The 14,265-nt window shown below is 40.5% G+C and overlaps 1 protein-coding gene across 1 annotated transcript in view; it reads right to left on the reverse strand.

Annotated features, from left to right (window-relative positions):
* The window catches only part of HACD2 (3-hydroxyacyl-CoA dehydratase 2), a 92,276-nt gene extending 78,020 nt beyond the window's left edge, over positions 1-14,256 (reverse strand). The window contains exons 1-2 of the mRNA XM_060010775.1: positions 14,058-14,256; positions 11,414-11,531 (exon numbers count right to left, since the gene is read on the reverse strand). Coding sequence (XP_059866758.1) covers positions 11,414-11,531; positions 14,058-14,212 — 273 coding nt within the window. The 5' untranslated portion in view covers positions 14,213-14,256. The remainder of the gene's footprint in view (positions 1-11,413; positions 11,532-14,057) is intronic.
* Positions 14,257-14,265: the final 9 nt, after the last annotated feature.

Below are 14,265 nucleotides of genomic sequence, written 5' to 3' on the forward strand. Positions count from 1 at the left end.
TCTCCACAAGGTTACTGGTTGCACCAGGTGACAACAATGGTTCTACTGAATTGGAAGATTAGACTGCCATTTGGCATTTTGGGCTCCTTATTCATGCTACTGCACCAATAGGCAAAAAAAGGGGGTTTATCTATGGAGGGAGTGGTCAATCCTGGTTGCCAAGGGGATATCATGTTGCCATACACAATCGAGGCAAAGCGGACTATATATGGAAGCCAGGGGTTCTGAGGCACCTCTTAGCATTTCCAGTAGTAAACGTTAATGGAAAACTACAGCAACCAAAAAGAGGCAGAATGACTAAGGACTCAGACCCCTTGGGAATGAAGGTTTGGGTCACTGCTGTGGGTAAGGGAAATATGGAATGGGTAGTAGAAGAAGGAAGCCACAGGTATCAACTATAACCTCATGATCAATTACAGAAAGAAAAACTGCAAAAAAAAAAAAAAAAAAAAAGCAGTAAACATCTCTCTCTTGAACCCTTTCCATTTCCACCCAGTGGCAATAAGCTCATTTTAGTTTCAAAATTCAAGCTCAATGTTGAATGTCATCTTTCACAATAGGTTACTTTGAAACATCTTTTTTGTAAAAGTTTCTAAGATTTGCACTAAGGAAATTAATTTTGTAAGTTACCAACAAGTTTGTTCAGTTTCATTTTTTAAAAAGACTTCCATTTTTTAACGAGTAGTTTTAGGTTCACAGCAAAACTGAGAGGAAGGTACAGAGCTCTCTCATTTACCCCCTGCCCCCCACTCAAGCACAGCCTCCCCACTATCAAAATCCCCAACCAGCGTGGTATGTTTGTTACAACTGATGGACCTGTACTGACACATCACTGTCACTCGAAGTCCGTAGCTGAGGGTTCAATGTTGCTGTTATACCTTCTATGGGCTTGGACAAATGTATAATGACATGTACCCACCATTACAGTATCATACAGAGTAGTTTCACTGCTGTAAAAATCCTCTGTGCTGTGTCTATTCACCCTTCAGTTTCATTTTTAATCCAAGGTAAAATAACAATAACAAAGTCCAAAAAAGAGTAACAAGTCTCAAGAGGAATACGAACCCAAGCAGCTTTAGTTCATGGATTTAACATCATTCAGCTATAGTAAGTTCCAATTTCTGTCTTTCAATTCAAAATTCCACATTCCTGGAGAAAAGTCTGACCAGCCCAGTTTGGGCCAGGTGTGCAACCCTGGATCAGCGAGCTATGGCCTGAGAAGGCAGAGTCAGGGGTAGAGATGCAGCTAGTATGGGTCTAGTGGTAGAACTGTGAAAATTTCCAGAGAATAAAACCCCCTGAGCTGGGCAGCTCCACAAAGCATTTCTACTACACTCATGTTATGGAGAGGTCTAGAACTAATTTGGGTTATGTTTACCAGTATTTGGTTAGTTTTGAAAATTATATGTATTTATGATTTCATCTTTTTGTCTTAAAACTTACCTATATAACAACATGTAGCCTTGAAAGACATCGATACGTTATCAGCAGTTATCATTATCTTATGACCGACATGTTTTTTCTTCTTTATGTATATCTGGGTTTTGCTACAATGAATATATAGCACTTATGTTATAGATGATTATGATTAGAGGCAAACACCTTTCCCCTCTCCTCTGGCTTCATGAGAAGGCTTTTCTTCCAAATATTTCTGGTCTCTCTCCACCCATTAATCACTTTACTTGGGAAAGGAAGGATGACGCATCTGATCAGTAAATTGGCAAGAATGGGGCATGCGTACCTCAGCTCCAACCTAGGGCTTCCACAGAGAACCCCAAGCTCTCTGGTTTTCTCCATGCTGCCCTGGCCCCTGCTGCCTGGGGGAGGCAGAGTCTACCTCTGGAGTTCAGTTAGCAAACCTGCTTGACTTGCACACTAACACACAGCCTCCCGCTAGGCCTTTATCACTAACAAAGGTGATTTTTAGGGTCCTTATACAATTTGAGTTATTTCCCAATGTTCAGAACATAAGCAAGAAAAAGAGGGTATTTAGTGCGCTCTCTCAAAAGTTTCAATCCAAACATGTTTTCAAAATCCTTTTATATCCATTTTTGAAGGAGGAAATAGGTGAAATTTCCGTAATCACTGTTACTTTTTCTGTCACTTAATCTGACCTTTTTTGCTGTATTTGGCTCTATAATTTATTAATTCATTATCTGCTTTATTTTCATATTCTGACTGTGAAATGTTGAAGCCCCACAGCACTTAGAACTGGAAAAAAAGTGTTAAGGTCATCTAATCCAGAATATTCATTACAGAGAGGTTGAGACCAAGTGGCACAACCAAGTCTTAGTACCCCAATTTCTTGTCTCCAGTGTTCTTTTACATATACTGTGACCCTTCTCAAGTACAATTCTATTTTTACTTCTTTAGCCATTTCTGTCAGCTTTTCTATGATAATCATTCAGCCATTAATAAATTCCACCAACATGTGTCTACCATGTTCCTTCTGCGTGACAAATTGTAAATGCGGCAAGTTTCTCTTTGGCTTCTGCTCTGAAATCAACTTTATCTTAAGCAGGATGGTCCTGTTTTTCTTGCCTGCTTGGTCGTGGAAGGCTGGTTTGTCCTTTAGTAAGCTTACGTCAGTCTTACAGGCAACAGATTGTTGAATTTTGCTTTTTAAACGAGTAACCACCATCCTACTTTTTTACTTTGATAAAATTAATGAGTCTACTTGCAAAGACATCAGAAACAATGCATTTGTGTGTAGTCAATCATCCTATAAGTTTATTGTTACTGCTACTGTCTTTTTAATTTAACAGATGTAAAATTCTGTACTTCATTTTAAATCAAAAGATAACCTATCTAAGCTGTCTATTTTCTTCTTTTTTCAAAGAACTTTTTTTAAAAATAAATTTATTTATTTATTTTATTTTTGGCTGCATTGGGTCTTTGCTGTGTGTGGGCTTTCTTTAGTTGTAGTGAGCGGGGGCTACTCTTCGTTGTGGTGTGTGGGCTTCTCATTGCTGTGGCTTCTCTTGTTGCGGAGCACCTGCTCCAGGTGTGTGGGCTTCAGTAGTTGTGGCACGCAGGCTCAGCGGCTGTGGCTCGTGGGCTCCAGAGTGCAGGCTCAGCAGCTGTGGCCCATGGGGCTCAGTTGCTCCGCAGCATGTGGGATCTTCCCAGACCAGGGCTTGAACCCATGTCCCCTGCCTTAGCAGGTGGATTCTTTTTTTTTTTTTTTTTTTGTGGTATGTGGGCTCTCACTGTTGTGGCCTCTCCCGTTGCGGAGCACAGGCTCCGGACGCGCAGGCTCAGCGGCCATGGCTCACGGGCCCAGCCGCTCTGCAGCATGTGGGATCTTCCCGGACCGGGGCATGAACCCATGTCCCCTGCATCGGCATGTGGACCTCCAACCACTGCGCCACCAGGGAAGCCCAGCAGGTGGATTCTTAACCACTGTGCCTCCAGGGAAGCCCTCAAAGAACTTTTAAATCTTATTTTCCTAATTCATTTTTGTTTTCTATTATACTTTATTACATATTTATTACATATTATATCTTTCCTTTTTAATTTAAAGATTCACAAAGTGATATGTAAATGCACACTAAAGTATATAGAATAAAAAGCAGAAATTCCCTTGTATTCCCCCCAAATACCACATCCGTCCTCAGAGGTAAGCACTAGTAACAGTTTGATATGCACCCTTCCATACCTTTTCCAATATCTGCAATTTGCTTTTTTTTCTTTTGATTTTCCTAACCTGAAAACATCACCATATTTTAATAATTATTCTCATTACTTTTGTCTTATGAATTAAAAAGTTTATAAACTCTGTTGTGACCTAAAATTTACATCACAAGGTTTGTCTTCCTTTGCTTTCCCTCCTTCCCACTTCGTTCTACCCTGGGAGAATCTGAAATATTTTATGAAATTACATGTGGATACCTTGCAATCTGTATGACGGTCTAAAGCTATGCTGTCAATGCAGTAGTCACTAGCCACATGTGCCTATTTAAATTTCAGTTAAAAGTAAATAAAACTCAAGATTTTCAGTCTCACCTGCCCCATGGGCTCAACAGCGGCTAGTATATCAGACAGCACAGATTTGGAATATTATCGTTGCAGAAAGTTCTTCTGCACAGTGCTAGTCTAAAGAATTGGTTAATTTTATTGGACTTCCCTGGCGGCACAGTGGTTAACAAACCGTCTGCCAAGGTCGGGGACACGGGTTTGAGCCCTGGTCCAGGAAGATCCCACATGCTGCAGAGCAACTAGGCCCGTGCGCCACAACTACTGAAGTCCGCACGCCTAGAGCCCATGCTCCACAAGAGAAGCCACTGCAATGAGAAGCCCGTGCATCGCAACAAAGAGTAGCCCCTGCTCGCCACAACTAGAGAAAGCCTGCATGCAGCAGTGAAGACCCAACGCAGCCAAAAATAAATAAATAAAAAATAAATTTATTAAAAAAAAAGAATTGGTTAATTTTATTTACTTATATATCAGTTAAAAACCCTTTGATAAGGTTCTTTCAAAGTTCTATTATTTTGGTAGGTGTTTTCAAAATGTCTCCATCTGTAGGAAATTGCATGGTCTGTTATTCAGGAACCTAATGCTGTCTCCTAGCTTCATATAAATCTTTTTATTTTTCAAAGTCTAACGTCCCAAGTTGTTTTACTATTACATTTTAAGATCTCTTCTCTGCTAGAAATCACTTATCTTTCTTTTAAGTTTAAAAATTTAACAAATAGGTGCCCAGGAAGGGAAGGGATTTTTTTCTTGAAAAACAGTGCCTATGTACAACTCCATATACTCTCAATAACCGCACTGAGAGGGGCTTTCCGTTCTGAATAGTTTTCTAGAATTTTTCCTGATTGTCTTTGAGCTATACTTTCCAATCTTTTCTACTTCTGGTAGCCGTACTTTTTGACAGGTTGTATACCCTCATTCTGTTTTCTAGATACCTGGGTTCTACTATACTATTCATCTGTTAAGTTTCACTACTTTCCTGTATATTTTGTTTTCCTGTTTTATTGATAATCATTTATGCATTAGCTAGTCCACCAACACATAATATCTCTGATATGCCTGGCACTATGTATTTTGTAATGTTCTTTTTGACATTCAAATAGTATACTCTAAACAGTCCCAATGGTTTCTGCTCTGTAATCTGTTTTAGCTGAGACTATAACTAGGAACTCCTGCCTTTCTTGAATCTTCAGTATCACTTATTTCTCTGCACTGTGGTCTGCTTCCTGCCCTGAACCGCCACCATTGACATTTTTAGTTCTCTTAAAAAAAAAAATTTTAGCACACTCTTTTCTATAGCCAATACCTATCTTCTCTGAATACCGTATCAATTTGCTTGAGTTGTTAAGCAGTGAGGCCTGTGTGGGTGGACTCCTGTTTCCCACAGTCTCCCTCTTCCCTTATAATGTTGTGACACTTATTAATTATACCCAAGTTCTATTTCCCTCTGGTTTTCACACTGTTTCTGAAGCTGGTTTGTCTGGGTTTGCTGTCATTCCTGTTTGTGTCAGATAGCTCTACTATGACTTGCTCTGCTAGCTTTTCAGAAGTCTCTTTTAGAGGGCTGGTTTCTCAAAACAAGTCCTCAGAATAAAGTTAGTCTAAAATGTGCATATAGCTTGTGTTTCAGAAGTTCCTTTTTAAAATTACTGAGAAATTAGCATGTTTCCAAAAGGAAGAAAAATATTACAGATGATGGTTATGTCCCCAGATGAGTTCAGAAAGGCAAAGTTAATATATAATGTGCCTAAAGTATTAGTAATATCACAGAACCCAACCACCTAGTATCTCTGTGGGAAAAAATCATCCAGTAGTTGAGGCAAAAAGACAAAAACTGGCAGGGAGATAAGATGGGAGCCCTCTTCCTACAAATTCTTAAGATTTTGCTATATCTTAGAGAAATATCCAAAATCAGTTTCCTATTATTTCATTAAAGGATCTGAGGAGAGTTGTGATGTGAGGCATGAGAATTAGACCAGAATACAGAGATGGGGCTTAGAAAACAACAAAAGCTATCTTCTCTCCTTCACTGCTTCTCCAGAACCAGTTCTGCCATTTCAGACCCAGTCCTAAATCAACTCTAGGAAAAGATAACAAATGACACTATTTTTCTTTATTTTATTTTATTTTTAAGTAGATAAGAGGGTTCCAAGCATTAGAAGGAGATGGAAGAGAATAAGAAGGAAAGGAGGTGCCTGTGGTCCATTAGATATTCCAAGATGGACGGTGGCAGGTAAATGATATTGAATATATGTACTGATGTACATGTGTTGAAGATGGTCTGTATTAGTCTCAACAATTAATGTCTCTGCAGAGCAGTCCTTAACCTACTGGAATCCTCACTGTCAATCACAGAGGCACATCCAATTACGAGTATTTGAAAATGTCTTTGCTGCAATTACATTCTTATGTTAACTAAATATATTTAGAAATCCAAATTCTCTTAGAAATAATTTTAAAGCGCCATAATGTAGGATCTTTAATTTCTAAACTTTAACTCAGTTCTTAACAAAGCTAGAAAGATAGTCTGTCCTTATCCATGAACATCATGGACCCGAAAAAAAGAATAAAGTAAAAAGAAAATTTATCCGGCTCATTATAGATGAACAGCATTTTTTTTTTTTTTTTGCGGCACGCGGGCCTCTCACTGTTCTGGCCTCTCCCATTGCGGAGCACAGGTTCCGGACGCGCAGGCTCAGCGGCCATGGCTCATGGGCCTAGCCGCTCCGCGGCACGTGGGATCTTCCCGGACCGGGGCACGAACCCGCGTCCCCTGCATCGGCAGGCGGACTCTCAACCACTGCGCCACCAGGGAAGCCCCTGAACGGCATTTTTTAAAAATTGAGATATAATTCACATATCACAAAATTCACTTATTTAAAGTGTACATTCAGTGATTTTTAGTTATGTTCCCAAGGTTGTGCAACCATACCACCATCTAATTCAAGAATATTTTCATCACCTTAAAAGGAAATCCTGTACCCATTAGCAGTCCCTCCCCATTCTCTCCTCCCCACAGCCCCTGGCAACCATTAATCTACTTTCTGTCTCTATGATTTGCCTATTCTGGACATTTTGTATAAATGGAATCAAACAACACATGGCTTTTTGTTTCTGGCTTCTTTCACAAAGCATGTTTTCAAGATTCATCCATGTTATAACAAGTACCAGTAATTCACTCATTTTATGGTATGGAGATATATTTTATTTATCTATGAATGGCATTTTAAAAATATACTTTTGCTACCTATGTTAATTAGCTCTCAGATTCAACTCAAGACACATTGTAGTTATTCACACACTGATCCCTTGGCCCACAAAGTTATCAGTATTTTACCTTCTAACAATTTATAAATCATCTCATGCCTTACCATCTTCACTGTATTGCGTCTCATTACTTTGGTAAATACTTCTTGGACTTAATGCCTAGCACCACTTTTCTATAAATTGTCCCTTCCCTCCAACTTCTATATGGTTAATGTGACCCTACTCTTGTCTACAGGTCCAGGAATAAGCACCTGATTCAAGCTGGACATATATAGGCCCTTTGCTAAGAATATGGAAATGGAAATAATATTGTTTTTAATTAGCTGCTCTCGATTGCAGAAACTACAATCTCAGGAGTTTTCTGTTACCATTGTCTGCCACACAGACTAAGAAACCAAAAACAAAACCCAGTCTGCAAGAAGAGAAGAATCAGAGAAAAAGAGAGAGAGACAATAGTAGAGATAAGAGACAGAGCAAGACCTCCTGGGTTCCCTGTGGTGCTCCAGTCCCAGATTCCAGGCCATTCCTAAAGCCCAGCTGCATCCCCACCCTTGGATTCCATGGGACATACTATACACTTATAATAAATTCCCCTTACAGTTTAAGTCAGTTTCTATAATCTCCAGCCAAGAGTCCTAACATAGTCATCTACCCAGTAGGATTTTAATGTCTTTACTAGCAAGGGCTCAACCTCCATGGCACCTATTACAGTGACTCAAACACATACTTATTTAACTATCACCTGTGGAATATTTTGAAAAACTATCTATAAAAATTACTCAAGACATTCTTGGATACGTATGTGGAAAAAAATTAGGATTTCTGTCTACTTTATTAAAAAGCTATATTATTGGGACTTCCCTGGTGGTCCAGTGGCTAAGCTTCCATGCTCCCAACGTAGGGGCCCAGGATCAATCCCTGGTCAGGGAACTAGATCCCGCATGCCGCAACTAAAGGTCCCACATGCCGCAACTAAAGGTCCCGCATACCGTAACTAAAGGTCCTGAATGCTGCAACAACAACAGAAAGATTCTGCATGCCACAATGAAGATCCCGCACACAGCAATGGAGATCCTGTCTGCCGCCGCAACTAAGACCTGGTGCAGCCAAAGAAATAAATTTTTTTTTTTTTTTTTTTTTTTGCAGTACGCAGGCCTCTCACTGTTGTGGCCTCTCCCGTTGCGGAGCATAGGCTCTGGACGCACAGGCTCAGCGGCCATGGCTCACGGGCCCAGCCGCTCTGCGGCATGTGGGATCTTCCCGGACCGGGGCATGAACCTGCGTCCCCTGCATCGGCAGGCGGACTCTCAACCACTGCGCCACCAGGGAAGCCCCAGAAATAAATATTTTTTTAAAAAGCTATATTATTGTATCACAAACTCAATGTATCTTTGCACCCATTTTGCAAAAACTCATTTAATTTCCTCAGAAAGTCTTTCTGTATTACACTACTACATGCCCATTTACACTTGCTTAGTAAATGTTTTATATTTTTAAAAAGCAAAGTGTTATATTTTCCTAAGAAGATTTGAAGTTTCTTGAGAACAAGTAATCTCTATTTCCTCTTAAAGCAAATTCCCACAGAACCTACTAAAGAATAATCACACAGATTACTATTCAGAATATTCATGCAGAGATATAAGTGAGCAGCTGACCTCCCTGGACTCATTTTTTCCTCCTATAAACACGGTTTATTGTCAAGCACGAATAATTTCCATAAGGACAACTTATCTGTAATTAAACAACACTAAGCACATTATTATACTATGTAGGTTAGGTAGGCAATAAAACATTCCTTAATGGACGGCTCAGGAGATGCAGCTCTAGCAAGCCTGCTCTCTTGTCTCAGGTTGAGGGGTCTACTGCCATCACTGCCATCTACAAAGCTAATTCTCTGCACATCCCAGGGAGTCTTCGTTCATTTTGCAGAGTTCTTTTCCCAAAATCAAATCCAGGATTTGTCACCTAATTGGGTCTTAGTGGGGATAACAGAGATAAAACCAGAACTCCAAAATATTTTCTTAAATCCCTATTAAAAATTTTATAGGGATAAATGCGCTAATCCCTCCAAGTCTAAGATCTGGTTCCTGAGTAGATTTTGCATCACACTATTTAATGTCACAACCTTCCCTAAGATATCCTTAAATTTTAAAAATTATACCTCTAATATTACCAAGTCTTACAGAGATAGAATCCCCTTTAAATTAGTAAATTATTGAAGTATTCCAGTTGGATACAACTTACTATATCAAGCACTCAGGCAGTTTCTGATGGTCTTGACTCCAAACTTGGTTCTCTGTAGCTTGAGAACTGTGCTGGCCAAAGCTCTGACAGACAAGTGATACTTATTTACTACTGCCCCTTTCCCCCCAAAATTTAAGCCTCTAAGTTTACAATATGGCCCACACAAGGATTTGCTAGTCTCCTCAAACTCAAACTGTTAGGGCAGAAAGGAACTTTACAAATCTACTTCAAACTAATTATTTTACAAATGAGAAAACAAGGTGGACAAGAGATAAATGACTCGCCCAAATTCACAAAGTAAGTTGGTAAAACCAGCATGCTTAGAATAAGGGCACTCAGCCTCCAGCTGTACGTTCATTTCATCATACCATCTAACTTAAACATATAAGTATGGACAGTATTGAAATCTCTCTGCTTTCTGGGAGAAAAAAACCCAAAACCTACAACTTCCTGCTTTCAGAAATGAGGGTGAGGGCTTCCCTGGTGGCGCAGTGGTTAAGAATCCGCCTGCCAATGCAGGGGACAGGGGTTCGAGCCCTGGTCCTGGAAGATCCCACATGCCGTGGAGCAACTAAGCTCGTGTGCCACAACTACAGAGCCCGCGCTCTAGAGTCTGTGAGCCACAACTACTGAGCCCGCATGCTGCAAATACTGAAGCCCACATGCTGCAACTACTGAAGCCCATGCATCCTAGAGCCCGTGCTCCTCAACAAGAGAAGCCACTGCGATGATAAGGCCACACATCACAACGAAGAGTAGCCCCCAGCCTGCCCGCAGCAACGAAGACCCAACGCAGCCAAATATAAGTAAATAAACTAATTAAAAAAAAAAAAAAGAGGGTGAGAGGTTGAGGTAACATCTCATTTCATGGAGATAAATGGTCTTTTCTTAAACAGCCTTCCAAATGTCATGATGGGCTTGGCCTAAAGGCTAGGTAAAATGAAACTGAATATCAGATCTTCTCTGCAACCCGAAAATTTTTCACCATAATGAACTATGGCAGCTATGGTGTGTGCCCAAAGCTACCTCATTCCCCCTTCTCCATTAACGAAGTCTACAGTCCCTTGGCCAGAAGTATGGGCATGTGTCCTAGATCTGACTAATCAAGTATTTCACATCACTGGCAAGAGTGATTGGTCTAGGTAAGACCAACCAGAAACCTTCCCTAACGCTGAAAAAATAAGCTCTCTCCCACCAGGTGGAGAAGGCAATCTGCAGTAGGAGAGCCTAAGACTAATATTCAAAGAGAAATAGAGAGAAGCAGTGATGAGAGATGGAAAGAGAGTGCTGCAACATCAAATCCTTGGTTCTCATTCCCAAGCTGGTTCCTTTGATTTTGTAAGTTAACCCTATTATCTTTATCAACTACAGAAGCCAATAAATTTCCTTTTGCTTAAAATAATTTGAATTGCAAGTCAAAAATCCTATCATATACTTACCCCAGAAGACAGGACTGGATATATATATTACCCTTAATACAGGGAAATTAATAAACTATTGTTTAAAAAGGTTTTTGGAGGCTTTTAAACAGGCTCTACTATTTCTTATATTTATCATTCCTGACATCCTACACTCACCAACTTCACTGTTCCCATTATATGCCCGGTCCCTGTAAGTATCTGAGTTTGCTAACACTTCCCTAGGAAGTCCCTAGAATTTTTAAAAATCCTAATATAAGCTTGTTTCATTTGATTGCCAATAAAAGTTAAATGTAAAATATATTCCAGGTAATACAAGTTAAATGAGATCTTATTTATGTAGAATGTCAAAAAGATAAACCAGGTATCAACATTATACACGGCGTTCTACGAGGCAAGTTTTCAACATTTAAAGCAAATCCAGCAGAAACATGGCTACTTCAATATAATTTAGTAGCTTGTTTTTAATTTTAAAACAACAGAAATCAACAACAACAAATCTCAGGACCCACCTCCAATAAGGCTCCAGTTTGGAAGAATTTCAAAGGCTTTTCAATGGAATAATAAAGGCTATGATAGCTACCCTTAGCCAGGTATGCTCTGACCAGACCAACAGCTATAACGAGCCACCTAAGAAAAAGAGCAATCAGAAGAAAAAAAAAAAGTAAGTAGGATTATAATAGAAAGATGTGGCAATCATAGATATTACTAAAGGTGACCTCAAGATCTGTGTCCTAGGTTTATCGATTATCACTCTCAAACGCTAAGCTGTATGTAATGCACAGAAATGTTGCACCTCCAGCAGCACCCTACGAAGAGTGCTTTTTGCAAAAGCACAGTGGCACCTCACCCATCTGGAGCTCAGCTTTTTGGCAACCTTGCCCGTTGAGAACAAGACCAAAAGGAGGGAAATAAGCTAAATTGGTCCTTGAGCAGCTAAATTAGGTGCCAGGAAGTCCAAGACAAGAGAAAAAAACTATTAAAGGAAAATTTTAAATGCCCTGTGCAGTTAAAGGGTCTGTAATAACAACAGGGTGGAGAGATGTTTTAAACTATTTTTAGAAGTATCTCATTGAACATACCCCTACCTTAAAATCTATTCTTTTAAAAGACTGCAAATGACATATGAATAAATGGTTTGTTTTTTAAAAAGAATAAAAGGTTTTTAAGCTGAGATTCCCAAAATCAATTTAGTAAAGAAAGCCAGATCAATACAAAACACAAAACAGGGAAGCACTTAGGCATATGGCTCTGAACTCTACATTTCTGTTCTACTGTCCTCCAAAATAAATTTCTCAGGCCTTGTAGTTTTTTATTTGTTAAGTTCCATAATTAAATGAGGTATATCATTATTAAGGTGTGTCTCCTTGAAGGTGCTAACAGATTTATTTATGTGTAAAATCTTAACTAAGCAGTGGGGTATGTGGTCTATGTTATTTCTAGAAACTATCATACAAATACATCGAACAAGAGTTTGTAAAAAAAAAAAAAGAAATGAATTCCTTAATGGTGTAACTGGTTCAGCATTTTCAGTAGCCTAGAAAAAAAGCTTACTTTACTCTCATATCCCCAACTTTTCTTCTGGTTTAAGATACCACTCCTTACCCTCCACCCCATTCTCTATGTTCATGGTTCAGGAATAAAGGCTTCTTTTCGTCTTCCCCAATGTATCTTAAAATCCCTCTTCAGTACAATGCTCTCATCAAAGCCCTTGCTAAGATGACAAGAATTTTTATATATAAATACACACATATGCACTGATGAATATTCTTTTAAAATCATTCTGTGACCATTTATGTGATAAAGAAAACATGCATCTGTAATATGGCTTCTAAACCCAGAACTACTACTAACAAGTTCTGTGACCTCAAGTCAAGCAAGTCACAACTTCTCTGAGCCTAGGTTTCAATACTGGCTATTTCTAATACTAGCCATAAAGCCTATGATCCTCTCAAGATGTGTTTGCGTCTGTGTGTGTGAAAAAAGCAAGGTGCTGAAATGCTAATCATTAGCATTCATATTTTTAAAATACCTATGTACACATATTTGCTTGTATCAGTATCTGAAACATAAACAAAATTATCTGCCTTCCAGGGAGGAAATCTGGGTGGAAGGGAAGGTAGAGGGAAGATTTTCACTGTATGCCCGTGCATACATTTTCAATTTTGCACCTGGCCAATGTATTATCTATTTTAAAAATAAATAAAACTGGATGTTCATTATACAGTTCTTTCAACTTTTCTATATGTTTGAAAATTTTCATAATAAAATGTTAAGAATTTTTTTTACAAATTTATAAAATTTAAAAATATATAACAGTCTGATCCTGTGATCCTTGTCATCAAAAATAATGGGGTCAGAGAATTAGAGGAATCTTGGAGATCACCTAGCTCAACTCTTTAGTTTTTACAGATGAAAAAACGGATGTCTTGAGAAATAAAATGATTTATCCAAGGTCACACAGTTAGTGTCATAACTAAAAACTCGCTGCGACAAGGGATGGACTGAAATAAAGGAGAAACAAGAGGGGGTAAAATCTGTTTCCAGGGTCTATTACGCTTCTCCCCAGTAACTCTGCCTTCCATCTCTAGTGTCTTCCCCACCTCAATCCATCCTACAAAGTCTAAACTCACCTAAAGCACAGGACTGCTCATGTCACTGGGCAAAAACTTTGAACGCTGTTCCACTACCTTTCCCATTAAAGTTCATCCTGGATTTTGAAAACAGCCGCCGAAATAAATGGTCAACTCTGCAGACACAGCTCCCTCCACTCCCTTTGGGGAGAACAGCTCGCCATTCGTGACTTGCCGCCTGGGCTCTCAGCGCTGCAGGATCGCCCGGCACAACGCCCCTCAGACATGGACGTGTGGCTAGCCCATACGTCCTCCCAAGGCCCTCCGGACCAGCGCCTGGGCAGCCTCCCCCGAGCCCCCTTGGAGCACTGGAACTCCAGCTCGGTACCTGGGAACTTGCTCGACCCCCAGCAAGCACCCAGGCGGATTCAGCCTCGACTGCCCCCGGAGCCCAGGTGCCGGGGACCGGACTCCCGCCACCGGGGCTGCGCTGCGCGCGGCGGGCCAGCCGGGCCGCTCCTCCTGCCGCAGAGCCCCCTCCCCGGCCAGACTCTCTCCCCGCCTTCCCGAGCCCCAGCCTCACCCCGCGGTCATCACCACATTGTAGATGACCAGGTACGCCGTGGCCAGAGGCCCCGGGCCCTTTTTCTTTCGCGAGCCGCTGGCTTCGCCGGCCCCGGCCCGGGCCCCGCCGCCCCCATTCCCTTTCGTCGCTGCAGTCGCCGCGGCTGCCGCCATATCAAACGCCGGGAGCACGCTATCCTCGCGCGAACACCTCCGCCCAGACTGGC

The sequence above is a fragment of the Delphinus delphis genome, chromosome 4 (genome assembly GCF_949987515.2).
Source record: "Delphinus delphis chromosome 4, mDelDel1.2, whole genome shotgun sequence".
Taxonomy (NCBI): Eukaryota; Metazoa; Chordata; class Mammalia; order Artiodactyla; family Delphinidae; genus Delphinus; species Delphinus delphis.